Raw genomic sequence first — 26,605 nt, 5'->3', positions numbered from 1 at the left:
TCTACTTTGAATTATTCTCAATCCTTTGTCTCTCGATTTTGATGTAAAACTAATTTATTATTTGCATTTATTATCCTCGACACACATATTTCCACTAAAGAGGTTGTGATAAATATTTTTGAATAAAAGTTTAGATAATGCCCAGTGGCAATTAAAAATTTTTTCATATAAAACATTGGTTTAATTAAAAATATATATATTATTTTTATATAAATTTTATTGTAAAAAAATTATCTCTAGTGAAATAATATATTATGATAATTGAAATATTTTTTCAAACAAACAGAAAATATTTTAGAGATAAATAAGCGCATATTTTTAATAATTTGAGATGTTTTCTAAAAATATGTTAGAGAAAAAGTCACTTTTAAGCCTCTAACAAAAAACAGTTTGATATTATGTTTAGTAATAGTTTTAGCATAATGTTACATGTAGCATCGTATATTAATTATAAGCTATTTAAGCAATTATTGCATTTTTTTCAAAAATAAAACTTCTCAATTTTTGATTTATAATGTAGTTAAGCTATGGAAAAGTGCGTTTCGTTAACTGCAAAAGATTATATTTTACTGTAGGCGTGATGCATCGTAATGATCTCTGGCTGTATATTTTGAGTTCATTAAAGCTCAATTTAATAGATGCTTTGTTACATTTCAATTAAACCATTCTATTAGCTAACTATTAACAATTTACTTGGCGCACGATAGTTTAAATGTTTCTATCATCGTACGTATGTATATGTGAAATGTAAATAGAATTCAATCTCGTTGTGTAAGACCAACATAATTATTAATAAGTTCTCTGAATAGGAGAAGTCACATAGAACTTTGAGTAAACTAAATAAAACAGTGAGTAAATGAAAATAAAATTGATTAATTGATAGTATAAATGGATATTGAAAGGCATACACTGGTTAATAAAAATCAGAAATACTAAAAAGTAATCTTTCGACAAATATGTTTTTTATCATGAGTGTTGTGTGTCGATTATAAGATAATTCTTTGTGTATATAATATATATTTAACTTTTTATAAACTTTGAAATTTTGTTTAAATTAAAACAGAGATGAGGATGCAAGCAGGCCAGCTGCATAGTGATATATGTATAATCTTTTGTTTTTCTTTGTACTCATTAATTAAAAATTCAGGAATTTTTAAGAAAAAGTAAGAGAGAGAGAGAGAGAGAGAGAGAGAGAGAGAGAGGGGGGGGAGGAGATGTTTGTAAATGGCTGTTGTTATTCACGTGATTATTTTAATTAATTTCATCAGTGCTTATGTGCCACCACTGGAGGATTGATCATTTTATCTCTAAAGATTTCTCGGGGGATTTCGCGTGTGAACGACCGCATTTATAAAATTACCAATGACAGTAATCTGGCAGCTTTTGTCAATGCGCTTTCACACACACATCACCTATCACATCTCATTTTAAATATAACACATTATTGTGCGTATCGTTAATTAATCGGATGCAATGATCTGCTGATTTATTGTAATATAAATAAATAGTGTACAACACATTGAAAAGAAACACATTGGAAAAGCATAGTGAGCTCATCAACCAACTTAAGTAAATATTTGTTACACATCTGGTATGTCGCATGTCTGGTATGAAGTCGATGCTCGAAAACGCCCCGAGCGTTGTAAAGTTCGCGCAGCGACGATGCAATTAGGACCAGTGGCAGTAGCGAGCAAATAAATTTCACCTCTCTTTGCTTGGCGCTATGTTTGCACGAGTAACTGTGGTGAATCGCGGAGGAAACATGCTCCTTTAATTCGCGGACTTGCAATACGCGTGTCTGAAAGGGAGCTAATCAGGGAGCTCTCTTTACACCGGATAGCAAAAGGTCCATTGGTTTCTTCGGCGCTAGACCTGAGTGACCTGGGTCACCGTGTGATTAGTTCCGGTGTGCCCGTTGTTCTCCATCGGTTGATGCGGCACCGCCATCCATCTGCCGATCAGCCGCCATCGGCTACAGAACAGTTGATTAAAGGTCATGCGGAATTGACGGCTCATAGTGCAATACAGGATAAAGTTGATAGCCGAGTTTATAAGTGTCAGGATGTCTATCACGTCACCTGTCGGGAAAGAAAACAAATTTGATTAGCCCAAGTTCGAAAAATGATCGAGAATGATTTATTTTTAGAAGTTTTTCCTAGAACTTTTGAAACATAAATTTTTTAAAAGTTTACCTCTGAAATTTATGATACGTAAGTTTCATATTATTGATTAAGAAGAGAAATTCTAAAAGGGAATCGACTCGGAAATTAAGATGCTCTTTTAATCATCTTTCATCTTTTTCATTTACTTGACTTGGCAATTTAAGTTTATCTTATATCGTAAATATTAAATATGAGTTTCGTAAAACCGAAAATTCTTGTAAAAAATCTTTTTCTTTTAAAAAGAAATTTATGAATTAAATAGTCAAAAGTAGATTAGATTATGATTGAAATATTTGGTTTCCAAGTGTATACATGCATTACATTCTAGAGTTTTTTTTTTTTAATTTCACATGTCTATATGAGTTAAATTCAGAAAGATTCGTAAATGCTAAGTTGTAGAAATTTAACCCTGCAGGCTTTTCTAAAGTTCTTTTCTGCAATCTTTTCTATAAAAGACTCGTGGAAATATCTCTTTCCGTATTTATTTCGTTGTTTTTTTCTCTTTCTTTCTTCTCTGATACTCATCTTTTTTTTTAATCTCGAAGAGATATCGTATCTTTCCTTTATCTTTTCGAATACGCAATAATTCAGATTTATGGTGTGAATCGAAAAAAATCAGAGCGAACGTTTTGATTTTAGTACAAGCAGTCAAGGAAGTATATTTTACGCGCGACAAGACGACAAATGCTTGTCGATATTGGAATATCATAAATAAAACGACATATTTTGTAATACTTCATACGTGAAAGAGAAAGAGCATGTATCTAGACAGATACATTCTCGGCACGTTTTTCAGATTGAACGGAAGCTTTCACGTGCCGATACGAATTCTTCCATTTCGCTAGAACGGCGAGAAGTACATAAATTTCCGCGCATGACGTTTTCACGTTAAATAATGGTATCCTTGTAATAAATCGTTAGGTTATATATATTTCATTATATGTGATTAACTAAATGTTGATCGTAAAGCTTTACGATGAGATTATATATGCGTGCGCTATGCAAATCTTAATTTGTGTTTATTAGTATAACAATATATATATCATGTATTTTATTGATTATTATATCTAAAAACACGAATATTCAAAATGCTAAATTATAGCCAACGGTTGTTTTAGCGGTTTAATTTAAATATTTAATATTTCGTATTATATCGTATCGTATGTGACCTATCATTTTGAAATATCAGCATTTAATAATGGCTTATGTTAAAACTGTTGTAGTTGTTACGCGATCGTACGGATTAGAAAGGATAATTAATTTTTAATTGATATAAGATATTGATTATTGATTATTGATTATTACATATTTTTTATCTAATTGTAAGTTATTTATTATTATAAATTTATAATCACGTATTATTACAAATTTATCCCATAAACTCTTTTCAATGAAAAACTATTTTGATTTCTGATACTATTATTTAATCTGATTTTACACACAAATATATTCCTCGTAAGAGCATTAAGTTAATGTTATTTAGCTTTTTGGATTTTTATACAAATATACAGTATTAAAATTGTCAAATAATATCATTTTGAAATGGAAGTGAATTTAAAATCTTTCTATTATTTCTCGTTTTGATTGCAAATTTATTTAATGTAATATATATTATATATAACTTTTTTTTTATTATTATCTGGTTGATATCCGGGAAAATATATTATTTTACATATACTTTTTAGGTACATTACTTTATATTAACTTTTTGATTTTTGAATTTATTTATACACATTTTATTTTATAAAATAGAAAAAATAAATTATTTCTTTTTTTTTTTTAATTTTACTCGAAAATTTACATAGAGAAAGCACAAGACACTCTTGTTTCCTTAATCTCTCTTAGGGTTAGAGAAAAATGTTCCCGCGTCATACTACATATATCGCTACGCTTTCAACGGAGCATGTCACGTCTATAAAACGAATCAGCATTGTCTGTCGTTCGTCGAGTCAATAGAACTGATGCAGATGCGATCCAATTTTTGTAACGATGCCGAAGTCGCTCGTGTGCGTAATGTTGTTTGGCCTTCGTGCGCGGTATGGGGTATGGGTACAACATTGCAAGCGTTGTATACGACATTGTCCGACGAATGGATCGTTTGTTTCGGCGAACAAAAAGGTCTTCCTTTCGCATCGTCGCATTTCAACTTCCGTTGTGTTGCATGACAGGAATGCGAGTACGCGTTTCCTTTTTGATCTCTTTTGCCGCGCTACTTACGCGATATTTATGCGTGAATTTACCTTCTCTTTGTGTGTAGCACGTCCGGTCAACTTCAACGCCGCTGTCGCAAGTTGCAGATAATTCCAACAAAATCACCGCGTTTTACGCGATGTTTAATGTGACGTTTTACGGTTGTCGGAGGAAATAATAAGGAAATGTTGCGCCATACCTCGTAGGTACCTAGAATAAATTGAACGTCAAAGCACCGTGGCTCGACGTGAGATTGCCGTGGGTTTTCACGCCAATTTACATCTTACAACCACGTTCCGTCCCCAATCTAATTTATTACAATTAAAAAATGAAAAGTAACATAATACATAGATAATACATATATATGTATATGTTTTAGAATATAATATACATATATTATTACTTGAATTTTATTAAAAACTGTGTTGCGCGTGTCTTGTTCACCGCATCATTTTATAATGACAATAAGTTTTTTATTGATACGCAATTAAATAAATAATAAGTGAAACAATTTGTAGGCGTTTTAGACAACCTTAAAATATAATAATTGCGATTTATTATTGTATAATAATTTACTGATAATACTTTTGGCTTTATTATTATTATTACGATATCATGATCTAACGATGCTTGCACGTGTCATCTTACATTACCTAGACTCGACGTAACATATACGTCAGTGTTTACTTTGCAAAAAGCCTTTGCTATTGAAGTATAACATGAACTACAGACGGCGTGAATAATAGAATAGAAGCGAATACAATACGAGTGCACGTCAAATAAGACCACGCAATACCGGTATCCTTTGTCATTGCCTTGGCCGCATCGTTTTGGTGCCATGTAATAAGTACGGTGCATCTCTCAGTATCGAGCGTTAAGTAAATACTTCCGAGAGAGATCCTTGTAGTATAAGGAGTCGGTAGCATCGCTGTTGTTTTCAGAAGTGTGAAAACAGAGGAAAATAGAACGAACAGATATTACTGTCGAACTCTCTCCAGTGTACATATATCTTTGTTCGAGATCTTGAAATGGTTTTTCGCTTTGTATCGAGGGAAAGTCAGTCGTTTGCAATCTCTTATTTCGATAATAGGCATTTAAAAAATAAACACGGCTCGGCTTTAAAACAATGGAAACAAGATAAATATTTATAATGCTTTGTTCGAGGGATGTTTGCTTTTACTTATCCTGCAATAAGAAAAAAATGATAGAAACGTGAGATATCTATCGTTTATGATTTATAAAATTAAATATTTAATTTTATGATCTATTTACATTTGTATTTAAATTGTGCATTTTATATGCATATAATTGAAAAATAAACGTAAATTGTATAGATGCATATTCTCATAAAAATAGTAAATATTTTGAAATACATACTATTGCTTTGGAATATAGATTATTTATCATTGAATAGAAAATTATTAATACATATGTATGTGATTTTACTTGTTCTTATGTTAAGACAAATATTCTTTCTTTCTCCGTTCAAAGTGTATGGTTTATTATTCTTTCCGTAGAATTCAAACCATGAATTGAAAAATCAATTTCTAAAAGGGGAAATAATTTATTAATAAATTACATTACATAATATGACATTTTTCTTCTGATTTTAGCAGATTTATTGCCATTTATTATTAAATCGTTTCCCTATGACATATTTGAACTGACAAAGATCGAGTGATACACAAATTTCAAAGCACTATTATTTTTAAATAATGACACACAATCTCATAAAGTACTTATACAATAAATTATACGAAACGCAGTATTTTGCATTGCTGTTTAAACAATTTGAGAATTTTATATAATATATGGCCTAATTTATTAATAAATTATTTTATTCTATAAACACTTTATGAGATTGTGTGTCATTATTTAAAAAATAATAGTGCTTTGAAATTTTTATGTCACTCGATCTTTGTCAGTTCAAATATGCCACAGAGGAACGATTTAATAATAAATGGCTAAAATCAGAAGAAAAATGCTATATTATGTAATGTAATTACACAGCTCTATGAGAGACTGTTCTCTTAATGAGATTGCACGCCATTTCTCAGAAAACTACTACGGTGTTCCATAGTATATTCTTCGTCTTCCTCAAGTTCTGACGTTCTTATACATCTTCAGAGGATTATCTCGTCTGTGTAGAGAAAGAAAGAGAGAAAAAGAATGAAAGACATTGAGCACATGTCTTTCTCTTCTTCAATAGGATTCCTGAAACACTCGGTAAACGCGATTCGAGTGATCTTCAATCAGCGCGGTAGAGTCGCGAGAACAAAGACCAAAAAGGGAGCCCCAGGTGTTGGTTCTCTACACACGATCTACATCGTTAAATCTATTAGGGTATACTTTTTTTTGTGATCAGGAAAAATCATTTGTCCCTCCTCTGATTTTGCAATCAAGTGAGAGAGAAAGAGACAGAGATCTGAAAAGACAAATTGTTCCACTTCTCCCCTTTCTTTTTGTCCTTTTTCTTGCGTGTGTTTTTATGTCTTCGTTTAGATTAAATTCCGTATTTTGATAACCATACGATAAAATTTCACTCGTTGAGTGTGACATTCGACACGTTTGCGTCTCGTTATAGTAAAACGTTCACGTAGCTGTTTGTTAAATGTTGCCGCATGGACGAGCATATATACGCTTTCACGCGTTTTGTTCGAATTTTCCGCTCGCTTGTAAGCACAACTTCTGCAATGAGGTATTACGATATACTAGTAGAGCTTTCTGAACTATTTCTCATTAGTTTCATGATGCATCGATAAACTATAGAACATTTTAAATGACGAATATTGTTCTCTTAATTTATGATTTAATAATGATTATCATAAAAGCACTTTTGTACATATCAAATCAAATAATTTCAGAAAAGTGATACTTTAGAAACATGAAAAAAAAATTTTAAATGTTTTATATAATGTTTGCTCCAAACATTTTCCAACATATAAATACTATACAAAAAGATTGTAAATGCGACCCACGTTTTATGAAAAATCTTACTGATAGATGTTTGTCGAAACATGACATTTTATAACATGTATTCAATATTATAAAAAAGATTACAAGCAAGCCTCCTCCGCTTATTATACATATATAAACTAAGAGAACAAAAGCGTCGGTGTTTGAAATGCTTTATTAGAGTTTAGCCATGTGCATGTATGAGAGTAATGGGAAATAATTTGCATAATAGTTCGTGTAAAATATATATATATGTACATATATATATACATATATATATATACATATATATATATATATATGTATATATATATATTTTACACGAACTATTATGCAAATTTTTCCCATTACTCTCATACATGCACATGGCTAAACTCTAAAAATTTTTTCCAGAATTATTGTCATTTTTGTCGTCTATATGTATATACGCTTTAACTCTAACATACATATATGACTGATCTTTTCTTAAAAAAATATCAAAATATTAATAGAAATCGAGTTAAAAACGTGCCAGAAATTATAGAAGTACAAATTAATAAAAGGATGTATAAAAATAATAAAATTTTATTCTTTAAAGTTAATTTTAAATAAATTTTAAAAAAGTTAATTTTGTTAAGTAGCTGTATAATATGGAGAATGTTAAAAAAAACTCAAGTTTGAAGTATTAGTAAAGAAAATAAAAGAAAATATTCATAGATTAAAGCAGTAAAATTAATGTTATTACGTAATGTTTATAAAAAGTAGATACATTTTTATAAGCAATTTATATTTTAACACTGTTACTGCTTAAACCGGGTCATATGTACACTTTATTAGTGAACTCGGAAAATATTTCTTATGTTTAGTCTGATGTAAAGATGACAGAGTACAAGGATTGTGAACTTTTTATATATCTTGAATTTATGAGCAATTTAGTTATTTTTGAAAATCGATATTTTCAGGGACGCAGGTCTTAAGCAGTGAGCGAAATCAAATAGTCATATATTTTCATAAAACTATTTGTTCTTAATTTTAAAATATTTGTTTCTTATTTTATCATAATATAATATTAATATTAATATAATAACAATATAATATTAATATAATGTTAATATAATATTATATAATACTAATATAATTAAAAAATTATAATAATATTAATATAATTATAATATAATTTTATAATATTTTTTAAATTTCTAATAATACATGTTTAAAATAAATACTCTTTAAAAAAGGATTTGAAATAAAGGAAGATATTTAAATGTAATTGTTGTAAAATTAATTAAATGTCTAACAAAGCATTATACGTATTCATACACGATTATATCGATAAAGATCGCATGTTACAATTACATTTCATTCTTTTTATTTTTAAATAATGATCATGTTATTAAATCTACATTTCTATTATAAGATTCTTTCAATAACTTTTAAAATAGAGATATCATGTATATGTATGTAAGCCAGTTGATTCTATCCGGTGAATCATTTGACGTGATCCGATTACGTTTTTATTGACTTTAAAAGTGAATTAAAAAAAACATAAATATACTGTATAAGAAATATTTTAGAATTATTCATGGATATCAATCTATTTTTATTTAAATTTATAATTGCTCTATTAAAGTTTAATAATATTATTTCTTTGTAGACATTAAGATTTTTTATCGCTGGTAAAAAATCATACTTCCGTGGAAAACAATTTAATTTCATTTTAACAATTTTTGATAGTTATTTAAAAAAAGTTATTTATTAATAAACTAAAAAGGAAAGACACTTGAAAAACGCTAAAAGTTTGATACTAAAAAGTATATAAGCTTTGCTTATATTTTGTATATTTGTAAAATTTATTTATCATCGCACCCGATTATATATTAAGAGTTCCAGACTTACATAGTTTCCTTATGCAAAAAATGTCATATATAACAGAGTTAAAGCTCTTTACATTTTGCTTACGTATTACATTTTTCTTTGGCAATAATATTAATATTCATTGTTTTTATACAAAGTTTTGAGGTTTTATATAAATTTAATAAGACGACGTATAACAGCCATTTTAATTAAATACTCCGTTTATTGTTAGTAGAAATATAAGAATATCTTTTCAGCTAAATTTTTTTCGAGTGTGAATTTCGCTTAATTAACTTCTCTTGCATAATATTTTAATTAATGAAGATTATGTCTTGCACCATGATAAAATTACTTCACAATTGTGTTGTGTTTTGCACAATTAAAATAAATGGGTGATGAATTTATGTTTATATTATTATATTGAAGATAAACTCGTACAATTCATGATTAAATTACTTGAATATTATTGAGTATGTAGTTGTTGGTATAAGACAGCATTTCTTTTTTAAGGAATTCGATTATTTGTATTCACATTAAAAATATTATTAGTGATCGCATTAATAAATATAATGTCATCTAATATATTTGAGAAAAAGACTGTATCCGACATATTTCGTTATAATCTATCATTATTTTTTTTAACGTATGTTTTTTAACGTATTCTTTTTAATAAAAGAATAAAAGAAGTACTAAAAATATAAAGAAGAGAGAATGAATTCAATTATTTCTTATATCAAAAGCTAATTATATCGACGCATTTAAATGTATGCAGAAGCAAATATGTCACAGTATATTTTCATACGCGCGACGTGGAAACATCTTCACATAGCCGACTACCGGTATGACTTGCTCACAATTTCGTCAGGTGTTTATTATTGACGAAACGTTATTATTCATGAGATGAGCTACACTCCACTCCTTGGCGTTCATCCTTCATGGATGGCACTATATCATACTCGTTATTCCTAGTAGCATGCCAAGATAATGCGCGACGGTGATGTCGCGTTTATGTCAGTTGGAGTTATTGCGGAATCAGTAACTTCCTTGTCAGTGCCTTCTCTTTTGCTGTTATAATGCCGTGTCAAATTATGCACACTTTCGTACGCTCATTAGATAGAATCATTTATTAAAGGATATGATTTTTATTTTTACTTTACTCTGCTATATCTGGTTACCTGTTACATTATATTAATAATGCTGTGTATTATCTTCGTATTTTTGCGCAGCCTTGCTATTAGATGTCTCACGCTTCTATTAGAATGTTTTCGATTGATTTAAGCTTAGTATTTCCTCTTTGTATATAATTTTACAAAATAGTATAATTTTACAAAAGTACTGTATTTTCAAATTACAACTTTATTCCGTTACATGGAGATTTGAATTACAAGCTTCGTACTCTCGAAAACTGTCAGTCTTATATTTTGTGAATAATTCATTAGATGACATTGGAGACACCAGATGGTTCGGAAAAATTTAAATTATAAATTTATTATTTTGCAAGAGCTCCATATTTACCTTTTCCGTATTCTAAACCGTGCAATTATCTACATTAATCAAGCTTTCGTAATTTTGATGGAGATTGGATAAGAAGGAAAATATACATTATCCATTTAGCATGTCACAGGATCGTTGACAAAGCTATTTCCATTTGTTGTTGCAAGCGTAGTAGCGTTTGTTGTTCTTAAATTACGTGCTTTGTTGACGCAAAGTATAGCCAGGGGAGTTAAAGAATCCCACACTACATCACCGTCATGGTAGTGAAACGCGAACCGCTTGTTAATGTCACGCTAATAGGGACAAAAGTATTATTCAATATAAACTATCGTAATGTATTTTATATGCTCGATAACACGGTTGTTACGAACGCAGGAAAATTAACAACGGCAAGTGCCCCATAAATACAGTGATGACGGAAATTATACCTCAAGTTATTATCGCGCCGATCTTAACGTTACGCGAATAAAATTTATTACATATCTTTAAAGATATAAGGTATCGTAAAAAGTTACTTCAAGTTTTTATTTCGATTTCGACAGAAAATATAAATACCGATTCGATATATATATTGTGATGGAACAAAAATGTTTTTCTTTTGGATTTAACGTATTTTCTTTCTGTTAATATTTTTCTTCGTCGCTAATTTAATTTCTTTAGCAAGTAGTTTATGTATACTACTCTTGCTTCTATTGACGTCGTGCCAAAATAATCCTTTCAAATTTTATACATGAGATCATGACGTTGAGTTCCTTCCACTGACTTTTCGGTGAGGTAATATGGACAAATAATCGTATATAGTGTACATTTTCTTTCTTTTGCCAAACGTGCCAATATCTGCATATGTCACTTGCATAAGGATATTTACTCGTTCGAGCAATGTGATGTTGTGCAGTATATGTGGTGTGAAATTTCATGTAGAAACTTTTCCCGGATCTAACATTGGTGAATATTGAAATTCGAGCACCCAGAAATCAAATACTGTATATAAGATATGATGAACAAAAATGTTTTCCATTTGCTAATAAATTGACAAGTGAAACATATTTTTGTTCACTAGATTATAAACTTGGCATATTTGAGCAAGCCGGCGGGGAATTAGTTTCAGCCGACTTACTGGCAAAGCTTCCAAGCACAAAGTTTAATTTGATTGTCTCATGAGGACATAGTTACATAACTTTGAACTCTCTTATTTAAAAATGATGAAAGTAAAATTCACTGACAAATTTCACAAGTTGAGTAGTTATTTGTTCTTTTTTTTTTTTTAAACTGAATGATTGCTTTAATTTCGCTTTATAATAGCTGGACACACAAGAGAGGTGGATAAAGACATATTAATTTACCGCGCGTTTAAACTGTAGATAATAAATACACGTTCGTGCGATGACGTGTCAAATTATTGTATGTATATTGCTTTATTATCGTTTAGATATCGCTTAAATATACGTCAGATCAACTCACCGTCCATGTCTTTTTGCTGCTCATGTGCAGCTGGTCAAAGTGAGATGAAAGCTTGTATTTTACACGAAACCCCGAGGTTAAATCCCGAAGTGAGTAACGCTGGTGTACGTAGTGTATCGACATATCGTGTACGCGATGTCTGTTGGCCTTTGCTTTTGCCACGTACATAGAGATTACATTTGTATATGACCGCAACATTGATGAAAGTACGCGTATTAATTAGAATACGCCAATCGGAGATGAAACACAACTGTAACGAGACTACGCTATGAGACACTAGTTGCATGTCAAAACTTACATTGAAATTGTTCGCAGAAATCACAAACGTACGTGTACATATATGTGAGAAGAGTTCAAACTTTTTAAATGAATTTTAAAAATATTTAAATATTTCAAAAATTCGGTAACTTTACATATGTCAATCTTTCGATTTTAAATATCTTTTTAAGATTTTTGAAAAAAATTAATTTGATAATTAAATTTGTTAACTTTTAATTTAAGCCTTTAACATACTGTGCAAGATTTATATAATATTCTAATTATATTCACGTTGTCTCGCGAGTAAACCGACACATTTTTAGACTGTATTCTAAAGATCATTCTAAGCAAAAAAATTCATATACATACAATTAAAATCAATTTAACTTAGTTATCTAGATATAGATTTTATTAATATTAGAGTAAATAAAAAATACTAGATATTTATAATTTTTACTGAATATATATATACTGATTTTTAGTGAATATTATTTTTGAAAGTTAAATCGTGGCATGTTTAAAAATAATGTAACTTTACTTGACACTTTCAAACAGTCTAAATATTAAATGATAATATCCAGAAATGTATCTAGAAATTTGTAGTAGTAATAACAATGTTATAGAGCTATGTATGTGTGCGATAGCTTTAGCAGTATTCAAACGCCAATGTTTCAATGTCAAATAAATATTTCGGATGACACTGCGTATTTAATTGAAACTGATACTTTGATTGAGGCGGAGCGGGGAGGGGAGGGGTCGTTGTCAGAATTTTGCGTTATTGACAAGAATTAAATTTTTCATATCTCGATAACTAAGCCGAATTGATTTATAGTGTATGAATTTTTTTATTTAGTCTAACCGTTAAAATACATTCTAAAAGTTTGTCGGTTCACGCGGGATATCCTGTATGTACGTTTATACAATATGTATATTTAGTTTTATATCTAAGAAATATAGATATTTCAATAGATGAAATTATTTGATTATTATTTAATTTCTCATACGACAAAGTCGTATATAAGCAGTACATAATATATTTTTTCTATCAATAATTGCTACTCATATAGAAACAATAAGAAATGATATTTGTGATTAAATCTCTCTTTTATCTCTCTGATCAAATTAATGATGATTAATGTTTTTTTCCGATGTCTCGTTGAATGTGATTTGCATTCTATTATGCAGATTCTCAATTTATTTTTTGTTAACACAAAAGACAAAAAAAGGAAAATTCATAACTGTGAGATATTCATGGAATTGCGCGAGGTCTACATCATAATGAAGTGTGTCAGTTACATTTCCTTATCTGTATAACTATTTCCTAAAGATGTAAAAACGTGCTTCTGATTGAATTTCATCTTATTGGATGGAAAATTAAAAGAAAGTAATTTTAACTGCAATAAAATAGAAAGTAAGTACGATCCTTTTGGAATATGAAAGAGATGTGCTCTTCTATTATTTTTTGAAATAGTAAAATTTATTTGACGTGCGATAACATCTTAATGAAAAGTTAGAATTTTAAAAGACTGATTTTGAGAGAGATTTGGACTTCGGGAATTTCATATAACATGAAATATTTGCAAAGTTTCAACATCTGGAAGCAAATGCTCCTTTTTCCTAGCTTAACACGCAAACGGAATAAAAATAGATTCTATTATGTCACATTTGAATCATGTAACGGAGATTTGTCGCATTCCATATGAAAATCTTTCCAAATCTTTGGTATTAGAATTTTATGACATGCTTCATCCATAATAAAAAGACGTTTGATTTTTGTATGCCATATGAAGCAAAATAAATCTCAACAATATTAAATTATTGTTTTTCTTTCATATCTTTTCTTTATTTCTTTAATCTATATTTTAGTCTTTCTATAAAAGAAAATAAATCACTCTTTACCTTTCTCTTTATTAAAATAAATCTAATAATCTAACAAACGTTTTTTCACAAATTTGCATTTTAGTGATAATAATTTTGAAATGTACTGTTTGTGTAAAACCACTTTTATATAAAAATAATATAATAGGATGACATGTTGCATTATTAGAAAATACTCTACAATATAGTTTGGATAATAAATGATTAAAATAATATATTAAATATATATGTTATTTTTAAAAATATCTACTATGTTTTCAATCATTCACATCTCGTAACGATTTTATAGCAACATATAATATATTATAATGTAAAATGCAGTTTAACTGAGATGACGATACAAACATTAGTGACGTAAAATAAACATATTTAATATTCGTGAAATGTATAATTTGATCCGTATAACATTGTTTCTGCAATTTTATATTTCGTACGAGACATCAGAATATCAAATGCATCAATTATACATGCATTACACGTACATACATAACGTATCTTTCATTTCTTCTCTCTCAGAATAGATTTAAAATATTTTTTTTTATTTTATATATTATATAAAATATAAATGGCTTTTCTAAAAAAAATTTTCTATTTGATGTATTTTTTATATACTCTTTATATATAAAGATCTTCCTACCTCTAAATATAAAATAAAATTGAATATTTAATATAAACTAATTTTTGATAATTAATATAAAAATTAAATTATATATAAAATAATTTTTAATTATTAATGATAAATATAAAAATTTAGAATTTTACATCCCTTTTATATTCTCTTGACAACTTTTAAATAAATTCTTCTTTTGAATGATATATCTCAAAAGGAGAGATCGCGTTTATAATAAAAACTTTTACACAAATTATGGGACTGTCATTTTTCGCGCTCTCTCACTTCTGATAAGAACTTTTATCGTCAAAGTTTTATACGTTTTATCATAAATGTCGAGTGGCGTGTTTCCTTATTTATAGTATACCTGTAAACGAGATGTCTCGCAATCATAGATAAATTTGCAAAATTTACGCCGAACATTTGAACTCGGAAATCCCTGTAAGTTTTCGCAGTATGAAATTGCATCGTCTTTTTGTTTTTGAATCGCGCAAATTCAATTTTTCTCAAAGAAATTTCCGTCAATATAACTCTTGTCGTTGACTCACAATTTAATAAGAAATAATATTACTTTAATATCAGTACAATAAGTCTTTTTATGATATACTTTTAATAGAAATGTGGTAATGTAAGCTAATAATTTTGTTCTTGAAATAAATCAGCAATCATTAAAGCTTTTAGCTAGAAATGATACATCACATATACTGCGAAGTAATATAAGAGAGAATTATAACATATAAATGATCGATAACAACTATATATATTCACAATCCCATTAAAATCCATTATTGCTAAACCATGTACAAACTGATTTAAATTGAGAATAATGAAAATAAAGATGTATCTAATACATATACATATATGATATATCAAATGGTTAATAGTTATTATCTTTCAAAATTTTTGCATGTTTATCATTATCATAGTGAAAATGATTAAATATTAATATGTATGAAATTACACTGATTGATTAATTAAATCTCACGTATGTATAACAAATGACATTTTCTTATATATTTTACATATTATGAAAATATTAAGAAAAGATAATGTTTCTTTTATAGGAAAATTTGACCTGATAATTTTTCAGTAGTAGTATGATATTTTTTATGATTAAAATTTATCTTTGGATAATTTTATTTCTTTAGATACTTCTCATCCCAACAAAAAACAGAAACAAAATTAAAAGAAAGAAATACATATTTGCAAAAAATTGTTTAATATATATTTTGATATACGAGAACGGTCCAATAATAAAAGCAACAACCATTGATTATAAAATGATTTGTACACGCAATCTCGAATTCACGAGCATGTATATTATTATTTAGAAGAAAAGATTAGTAATCGTGCAAGAGTTGTTATCTTTCATTCGTTAGTCATATGGCAAGCGAATGAAATGACTAATGTAATTAAAAATTATTCCAAGTTTGAAATGCGCAACAGACTTTTTGTAAACAGATGACGTGAATCATAAATAATCATAGTATAAAATTCATTGTTCAGTGAATATTTATCGCTAGAATGTTTTAAACCAAAAAGAAATGCGTGTGATGTAACAAATTTAAAGATGGCTCAATGATATATCTTTTAAATTCAAAAATATGTCATTCGGCTATCTTTGAATTTGTTGTATCATACGCATTTTTTTGGCTTAAAACATTCTAACCATAAACATTTACTGATTTAATAATGAATTTTATACTATAATTCACGCTTTCTGCTTGCAAAAATCTGATGCGCATCTCGAACTTCAAATAATCACATCAGCCGTTTTATTCGCTTGTCAAACTGTAACCAGTGGATGGAAAACAACAATTTTGGCTTGCGTGTCTATAAGTCCTTTCCCCCATATAACACATGGCCGTGATTTTGAGATTGCGTGTATAAATTATTTTATAATTGTGACGTTTGTATCTTTATTGTCGAATTGCTTATGTACATATCTAATAAAAGTGCAAATTTTGATGTCTAAAATATTAAAGAGAATATTAATATTCATGAAAAATATAAGTGTAAAAATTCAAATAGTCAATAAAGGTTTAAATATTCTCAGTACACTGGAATATTATATCTGCATTTGATATTGACATCTATGTATAAATATCGTGAAAAGCTGAATAAAAAAGCAATAATAATATGTTTGTCAAAAATATAAATAGCGCGAAGAAGGATTTTAATTATTTGACTGCAATTAATAGGTATATTGGCTAATATATGGCTTGTATATATATATATATATATATATATATAATTTATAATTTGTATATATATATATATATATATATATATAATTTATAATTTGTATATATATATATATATATATATATATATATATATATATATATATGTATATATACAAATTATAAATTAAATGAAATTTTTTAAATGTTGAATTTCAATAAGAAAATCTTTATATATGAAGAGATTTAACTGTTTAAAAAGGACTTTTCTTGAAATAACTGCAATAATGATAAATTCAGTTGGATGCACTAGTGCGCACTGATGCACATTAAAGGTTATCGTATACAATTTACAATATAAACATAAGTAATTAAAACATTAAGAAAATTATAATAATATAAATTATTATTATTATTATATACATATATTGAATAATAATAATAGCTTTTAGTATTATATTAATTATTTTACTTTTTTAATTATTTATGCCAATATGAATTTACGACGACTTTTGTATATACCAGTGAGCACTAGTATAATCCAAACGAATTCACTATATTATACTTGTGATTAATATTGATACGTGCAAATTTACCTAACATGACGTAGCATGTTTCAAAGAACCCCGTGCCTAATGTAGCGCTGAGCAGTCCTAGAACGCCCTGCGGGAGTTCCGTAAGCAGGAATAGCAGAAGCACTACCAGCAACATCATCGTAGTTCTGTCAGTCTGTCTTTCTCTATCGGTGCCTTTTCTTTTTTTCTTGGGTTTTTCACAGGACTGCTCTTTACCATTATCCATCTTGATAGCGGTATTTTTCGTAGTAAGTTTCTTTCGTCTCTGTTTTGCCTCCAGCAACACCTTTAACAGTTTGATACTCAACACTGTCAATGCCAAACACGGTATTAATTTAATTACCACGCTGTAAATCCAAAAATTAACGTTCTGGAGAATGTTACTCATCGGGCTCTCGGTGAGTTTTACAATGTATAGCGTGGTGTTGGTCGCGTTCTCGAGAGACATGATCGTGTCATTGGCTGTCTGCCGGAACTTTGTCAAATTTATGCTCATCCCCCGCTCGTCCAGCATCTCCATTTGCGGCCTCACCTCGGTATTGATGTAAAGCGGTATGCAGAGTATTGGACAACATATGTAGGCGGAAGCGATCACCAAGAAGGTGCGTTTATCGCTACACCATTCGCGATTACGCTGCGGATGTGCTACTGCGATATATCTCCAAACTGCCAAGATCACCGTCAAGAAAATCGAGATTGTGTGACACACTTGGGTAAAGTGTGAGTGAAATAATACAAAAAAGCTCCAGCCATAGGTGAAGGTATCTCTGCGGGATCGTTTATAGAGATACATGTGAATCGCATAGGGGATGTATTCGATCATCACGAAAAGATCGGCCACAGCAAGGCCAGTGAGAATCATGTTGGTGGGCGATTGCATCTCGCGACGCGTCAGCACAGCAATGTTGAGGACGTTGGCGATTGAGCCGAACATACACACCAGCAGACTGGCCCATCCGTGCACCTGTACATACCAGTTGTAGAAGGCCTCCAATCCAGAACCACAGTACTCCGAACCTTCGGTGGACACCGACGCTGTCGGCGTTAAGTTCAAAGCGTCATTCATCCCTGCGACGTGAGATGGTCTTGCGGCTGTGCAAAGCTTTTACGGCGTGATGCGCGAAGAAATCAACGAACTCTTCCTTTTTCACGGAACATTGAAGCTTCCTTCTTTTTTCGGTTGATAATAATATCATCCGTATGACAACTCTTCCCCTTGTGTCTTATGAAGAACGTCGCACAGATGGATTAAAAAATATAATTGATATAAAAAAAAAAAAAAAAAAGATAATTTAGTCTAATCACTATTACGTGAGATTACATCAAGAATCGACAATTATGTTGCGACACGATGACTTATATTTCAATACTGAAAGTTATCACTTTAATCATTATTTATCGTATTAACGAAGACAATTATTAGATTCAAGACAGTTATATGACTATTTAATTATATTTATATTTATATTACTATATTTAAAAACGAAAATATTGGCACACTTCATTGCGAACGGGAAGACGTTTTCGTCGTTTCAATGTCTTTCTTAATCAGAAAAATCAAATTTTTGTCCACTGTCTATTTATAAAAATATACACCGCATCTTCAATCAGTTTTATAATTTCGATCAATTATCAACCAGAAGAAAAGATTCGTTGTTCGTTGATTCGACGCTGAGGAAATATGATAACTCTTCTGATCGAGTTCTTTGAACTGGAAATCGCACGATAACTTTGAGATGATTTGCTCTCGTCCACGCGATAGAATAGGGGGAAAGATAAAGTTACCACGTGTTTGAAGTTCTCCCTCAATCTGACTCGAACGATCATAGTCAAGTGTGTTTCTGACGAAACTTTCACGTTGTCAAAGGGAGCGCGATGAAGCGTTGAAACATTTGACCTATGTATTTTCTTCATGTGACAGTCTAATATTTCCAAAAAAGCATAGCATTAAAGGTATTAGTTTACGGTTCAACTTTTATATTTTACATTTTGGAACCTATATTTTAGTATTTAGATATAAATGGATGTCGCGTGCGATATCTTGAATTCATTCGACAAGTTTTTACATTTTTATCTTTTTCTTATAACAATAAAGATCTTAATAGAATCTTTTTTTTTTTTTAATTAGATTATTTTCGATATTTCTAATAAAATTAAATATTTAACGTTAACATTAAATAACGCTATTATTAATTAGTTGACAGGATGATAAAACTAACTTATTTTTTTAAGATTAATCACACATAGGAAACGGCGGAACTGCAACTTTCCAGACGAATCGACTTTTCGCATGTCGCGTGCAGAATCACAATGTCATGTGACACGTGCGGCTAGTGACATGTGTAGGAGGGGCGCTTCAGCTGTTAATTGTAGTTGCCGCACCCTGGTGTAATATGATGGATTCTCGAATGCCATAGAAACACTTTCCTATGCACAACGTTTTAACTGCTCGAGCACGAAACGAGCATTACCGTCAATCTCAACAAAGAGGCGCACCAATATACGCTTTCAATTCTCCACTTCGCTCGTTCGCGAACAGATCAAATTAATCGGCCCTAATTGATCACTTAACGAGTTCTCGATCGTGGAAACAACGCCGGTAAAATTACATCGGGCGTTAATTTAAGAATCGGCGAAGTATATCGCGGCGTTCATCTCTCCTCGGGATGTCTTAATTTTCGATGATAATTATATCTTCGCACCGATAATTACGCAATTTTCTCGCATTCCGCGCTCTTATCACTAACGGCACAGCTGTTTTGTGTCAAGTTCAGAAGAACGTCGCGCGACCGACGCAAACGTTGGCGTCCGGACGCCGAATGAAGCGAAAAGGCGTCGTGACGCCTCGTACGCTGGAATGGGGTAGCTCTTGCGCCTGCGTTGATCCAATTTTCCATTCTAGTCTCCCTCTATCTCCTTTGTGTATTTCTGTTTCTCTTCTTCCCTACATTCCTCTCTAGCATTGTCTTTTTTCGTCCATCAAAACAATTCTTTGCATCTTCGCAACGACAGCGGAGTCGGCTACCCCTAGAAATGATTTAGGAATCTTGAATATGTGATCTGGAAAAGGCTGTAATAAACTGACTAGAAATTCAAATATGAAATAGTTTTGCATCATCTGTCGTGAACGATCATAGTCAAGTGTATCTCTGCTGAAACTTTACAAACTAGATTTTTTGTTATTGCGCGTGATTTAAAATTATATTTACGATTCTATGAATCTTATATTTTCTACTTTAAAAATGTAATATACGATATACATACCGCATACTTATTGCACATTTATCGCGAACAGTTTTACTATACAAACTTATTTATATTCCCATCTTTCAAAATGTTTTTTTCCTATATACATCATTCTTATTTTATATATCTTTATTTTTAATAATATTCTCTCTGTGCAAAGAAGACAGAATGTCTATAAAATATTTGAATGAAGCATTTTGAAGAGTTTGTCTTAACCATAGCTTATATTTAATAAGGTTACGTAATTGAATCGCGATATTACGTTTTTGAATGAAAAGGAAAGAAGAAAAGGAAGCAGTCTCTAAATCTTATGCAGCAAAGAGGAAGGAAATCGAGTCAACAATAGAGACCATTAAAACGTATGTTAGCAGATGGAAGAAAATCTGTCCCTGGTCACGCGCCTCGCGTAAAACACGTCCCATCCTTTCTACTTGCTACATTTATTCATTCTCTGTTATTCGGTTTCCTTTCGCTTTTGCAGTTCGTGATCCTCGTCAAAGTGCATTTCAAGTCGTCGAAGTATCTCGTCTCCCTTTACTCCTGCACATTTCTTTTGTCAATGGTACGCCTACTGGTTATAAACTTTTTCAGCGACATCGTAATCCCAGCTTTGACGCGACAATGCAATCTTTGTATCGTCAACAGTATTGCTTTTCCATGTAACTGCGTTTGCCATTTATCACAAGTTAACGTGTGATGTTTTCGCGAATGGAATCCACGTATGCGCTTTGATGTCTTTAAATGGCATCGACATTAATTAGCATTAGATTTATACTAGAACGAATCGGAGTAATTGGTTCAATGGAAATGCTTCGTTGATTGGTATATTTAGTTAAATAATCAAGTAATTTACTCGCGGAAGTTGCAATGCTCCGATAAATCGAGACGACGAATGAAAATATTGTATGTGTGTGTGTGTGTGTGTGTGTGTGTGTGTGTATTTATATATATATATATATATATAGATATATATAAAGAGACAGGAAAATATTTTATAAATACATCTAGTTTCGTATTTTCATTAAAGATTTGACGTTAAATGCTCTCTTTGGCACGCATTTCACGTTAATATTAAACACGATTCTCATATTAGGTACATAAAATACAAAATTAAATAGCCTCATTTAGCTTTAAATGTGCGGATTAAATGGGTGGTTACGAAAATGTAGAGAAAAAGAGCAAAGCAGTGAAAATTGCATCATTTTTTAAAATTATATGTATTTTAAAATTTATGAATATTACAGAATGAATATTCATTCGTTATTACTTGCTTAAAAATAGAATATGCAAAAGGTTGTTTTTGAAATTATTTTTCGTCAGAGATTTCTGACGTTTAAAACGGAGCAAAATGGATACATATATCTTTATAATTTCGCCATTGAAATTTTTAGAAATAACTTTTCTTGTTGTACGGCCACATAATACGTTATCGCGGTCGTATTTAACGAGGAACTCAGCAATGAATCTTCCACTTTATGATTCTCTCTATTGTAAAATGCAGATATTGCATAATATCTTCTAACACACATGACAACGACATACGCGAAACAATTTATAACAGCACTTCCACGTTAATTTCCATCATTAATATATGCCATGATGAGCTTCTCGCTTCTCGGAGAAATTTCGAAGATATTCGCATATCAATTCTGCAAATGCGCGAATCTGTCGTTGAGATTTACAACAATGAGTGTAGCTATCAATGCGTATTCGATGAATCGATTGAAAATTGTGCTGTTCGTACTTCGGTTACGTTCGAAACTTGTCGCTTCGTTAAAGTCGGTCCGGGAATTGAAACCGAGTATAATTTCGATGAATTCAATTCTCTTTGTTATACGTAGACACGAGAATAAGTGCCTTAGATCGCGTTTCCATAGTAATCTCTAAAGGGCGATAGAGTCTAAAGTGGATACGAGGCAGTAATCGTATAAATTGCTCGTTTAAGTGAGGAAGATGTAATATGAAAGAAAGAGTAAAAAAGAGGCAGTAATTTCGCCAATTATATGTAGAATTTTTATCGGAATTTTTGTAGCATTTTTATTCAATTGATCATTATCGGAATTATTTCGAATTGAGAATTTTGTAGATTTTCAAACTTCACACTAAACTTTCACTCTCTTTTTCAAATATAATTCAATTCACTAATATTTTATAATAAATATAGATATTTTGTAATATAATCTTGCTTGTTAGATATTGTGCGCTTTCAAAACTGTCTCCCTCTTTTATATACTAAAATAATTTTAAAAAGGATGTAATAATTTTTTTTATTTCTCTTAAAACACAAAGAGCTTAACTTTTGTCTCTCGTAGAGATTACTACTGTGTGTGGGCATTAAATACATTGTGATTATATTGATTTCTGAGAGTAAATTTTTCACATTTTCAGTCTTCTTTTTCTTTTAGCTGCCTTTGGTTGCTATGTCCTGTCACTTCGTTTTGGTTTCTCCTTGACGTTTCCTGTGGGTTCATGCATATTATATATGTAACACCGGAAAGCTATTACTCGAGCTACGCGTGGAGAGCATGTTTTACATTAGGACGAGCAAGAGAGAATGCTTCTTCCTAATGGTATCACATTAAAAGCCTCTATAGAGGTGATTTTATGTACTTTATTTCCAAGATTTTTGGTCATTTCAGAGAACAATTTGAAGATTTAGATAATTTAAGTTCTGGAGAGTTAAAGCTTTTAGCAATATATTATTCTATTCTCTTTTATAATGTCACGCTGCTTTGTCTCATAAATGACATTTGATGTCATGTGTGAAAGCGAGTCTTAACTACAAAATACAGGCTTGTCCGTAAATGAGGATACTTAATGCCTGCGCGCAATAATAATTATTTAAATGGAATTAAACTGTAGGTCTTCTGATAGAAAGGTGTTATAATGTATATATCTCTTTGGGTTAATATTAGCATTACACATCGACTTTAATGTCACGTGTATTAATATTATCATGTGTATCAGACAAATTAATGTTAGCTGCTGTTAGTCTTGCTAAATTGTATTGGGTATGTACGTAAATATGCCGCTCATTAATATTATACGTACCGTAATAAAAGAGTATGATTTGATAAATATATATTTTTTTCTTAGGAGATTTGAAAATTGGAGTTAGAGTTAAAATTATGAAAAACATTAAACATAAAATATTTTATGAAATAAGTTATATATTTAGAGATAAAGGCAAATATAAATATATAAGGCAAAGAGAAATCACGATGAAATATTTCTATATTAGATATAATTAGGCAATATTATTTATTATACATTATTGTTTTATTATACGTTATCAAATGTCAACATCACAATGTGATAATTCAATATCATTACATACGAGATAATACTTAAGAAAAAGCTATATGCAAAACTTAAAAAAAAGTTACAAGAGTATAACCAATATACTTTTGTAACTCGAAAAAATAAAAAATTATTTGAATATTTTGAAAATTGCACCTTTTTATATTCTTTTTAACTCTCTAAGTATTTTATATGTATATATTATTATATATACTTTTCAATGTTTTATTGTAATTTCGCAGAACTTGAGATCTCTTGATCAAAAATATATGATTTCATAAAAAGAGTAAAAATATATTTTATTCAATATATTTCGTTTACCAAAAGCAGTCTTCATTTAAAAACGTCGGGAAAAATTCAAACGTAAATGTTTAATCATCTTGATCAATGTGTATTCAACAACTTTTCGTTTTCACGGGCAACGTGAATATTCGCTGACGGACGAGATTTCGACATCTCAGTTGTGATAAAGAATACTTTTTTTTTGTAGGACTAACAGTTGTATGCCATGAGAGAACATTGTGGAATGAAAATCGTTGCTCGTATACCAGTCGTATATCATTTTTTATATGTTTCGATCAGATTTTGCGTATTTATTTGACATGATAATGATATCCATTCTTAACTTTTCACAGTGATCCTTGAGAAAAGAACGAGGTTATAAAACTTTTTTCCTTTTACATTAAATTTTCTGACATATATACATTTTGTATAGCTTGATATAGCATCTTGTGGTGATATAAACTAATTTATAAGATATATACATATATACCAAAGAGTAATGAGTGTGCGTGAAAAAAATAAAAAATAATTTTTTCTCATACAAAATTTTATATATATTGAGAGTTTAGATGTTTGTTAGAGTCTATAATGAAAATAAGTCAATCAAGTATACACACGATTAAATTAAAATGTACATATGCAGCTACAAAATAAATTATAACTAAACATTTACGAATCTATCAATCTCTATATTAATATATTTCAATAAAAAAGTGACAATTTAGGTCATTTAGCTTCGTATGTTATTAGAAGGTGAGAAAAAATAATATTTTCTCCAATTTCCGAAGAACGTAATATTAAATACTTCTTCGGTTCTTGGAAGATTATTTTATTGATCACCTGACAATATTTCGGAGAAATTCAAGAAAGATGAGGTACGATTTTTTTTGGGGGGGGGGGATTTATCATTACATCTCCAACTTTCATTAGCGGTGTTTTAGTTCTTCACGAATCTATTTGCTTTCTTTCCTTAGATGCGTGTCCAGTATCTTTTTTCTTTTCTTATTATTTTTCTTCAATCGACTACCGGTACTAATTGAAGAAAGTAACTTTTACCAATTGTTTCCTAGGGAATACAGCAAAAAAACTAAAATAAAATTCTAAGTTTTAATACATAGTACTAATAAAATTATCGTTGTTTCGTAATCGTCCGTTTTTGATGGAGATGATTTTTTTTATATCATAGATATTATTTTTATGTGCTTTCTTTTATAATTATTTGCCAGTAACAATTTTTATGTCATAGATGTGCTATTATTTTATTGTTAGATATATCACAGCACTACATTATAATTTGCGATTGTATTACTTATTTAACGCAATCGATAGCACTTTATTTCGTAAAAAAATAACAGCGAGTGTCTTGAGACTGAGCTTGAATTATTTCATTATATTAAACAATTACATTATCGCTCCGTAGGTCATCGATTCAGAGTTACAAAATACGTAAACAGCAGCTGCTGGAGTTTCCAGTTTCGCCGAGATGAATTTGCATATTTTTTTCTATTTGAACGGACTCTACATCGAGTTGTACAAATTAAGTACGTTAATAGTATAAATGAAGTAGTATCAAAATAAAAGGAAAAGCTCGTAATACACACATAATTTGTAGGTTTGGCTAAAAGATAATAGTTTTGTATAATAAATACATTTGAAATAATTTTTTATCGGAAATAATTCTTTATCGGGATATATATATATATATATATATATATATATATATATATATATATATATACATGTACATGTGTTCTGTATAAAATGCGCGCGCACGGAGTTCAGTTTTTAAATACGTAGTAAAAAAAACAAAAAGAGAAAATCGACGCAGTGTTCACATCCGGTGATCGACATTTATTGGCCAATTGTTAAAAAACTCTAGCAATATAAAATATTACCTTCGATTTTTAGATATACTTTTTATTTATTGCCGTATTTATCTAGTTCGTGTTTTCAATTTTTCAAATATTACACGCTATGATTGAAACTATCTTTATTCTTATTGAGTTTTAGTGAAGACTAAATAAATATTGAATTTTAGTTTAGACTATGTATAAATATTACTTGTCTAATATAATAATTTTTGTTATTTGTTACTTATTGCTGCAATTCTGCAATTCATGAATTTCATTTCATTCAAATGTTTTTTCTTTACACAAAATAATGAATGTCGTAAGAATG

General features: G+C 29.8%; 1 protein-coding gene across 1 annotated transcript; it reads right to left on the bottom strand.

The window, feature by feature from the left end:
• Positions 1-316: 316 nt before the first annotated feature.
• LOC140668739 (G-protein coupled receptor dmsr-1) lies at positions 317-20,456 on the bottom strand. The gene is made up of 2 exons (XM_072898026.1): positions 17,621-20,456; positions 317-2,078 (listed from the first exon to the last, which is right to left on the bottom strand). The coding sequence occupies exons 1-2, from the start codon at positions 18,663-18,665 to the stop codon at positions 1,867-1,869; spliced, it is 1,257 nt and encodes a 418-aa protein (XP_072754127.1). The 5' UTR covers positions 18,666-20,456; the 3' UTR covers positions 317-1,866.
• Between the last annotated feature and the right edge of the window lie 6,149 nt (positions 20,457-26,605).

The sequence above is a fragment of the Anoplolepis gracilipes genome, chromosome 8 (genome assembly GCF_047496725.1).
Source record: "Anoplolepis gracilipes chromosome 8, ASM4749672v1, whole genome shotgun sequence".
Classification (NCBI taxonomy): Eukaryota; Metazoa; Arthropoda; class Insecta; order Hymenoptera; family Formicidae; genus Anoplolepis; species Anoplolepis gracilipes.
Note: the sequence above shows the minus strand (reverse complement) of the source record. Positions and strands in the feature narration are given on the sequence as shown.

Bases quoted from the DNA above. Each gene is read 5' to 3' on its own strand.
- LOC140668739 (XM_072898026.1), bottom strand. From the start codon at position 18,665: ATGAATGACGCTTTGAACTTAACGCCGACAGCGTCGGTGTCCACCGAA. The intron at 2,079-17,620 runs GTAAATTTGCAC...CTTTCCCGACAG, and splicing joins AACATGCTACGTCATGTTAG to GTGACGTGATAGACATCCTG.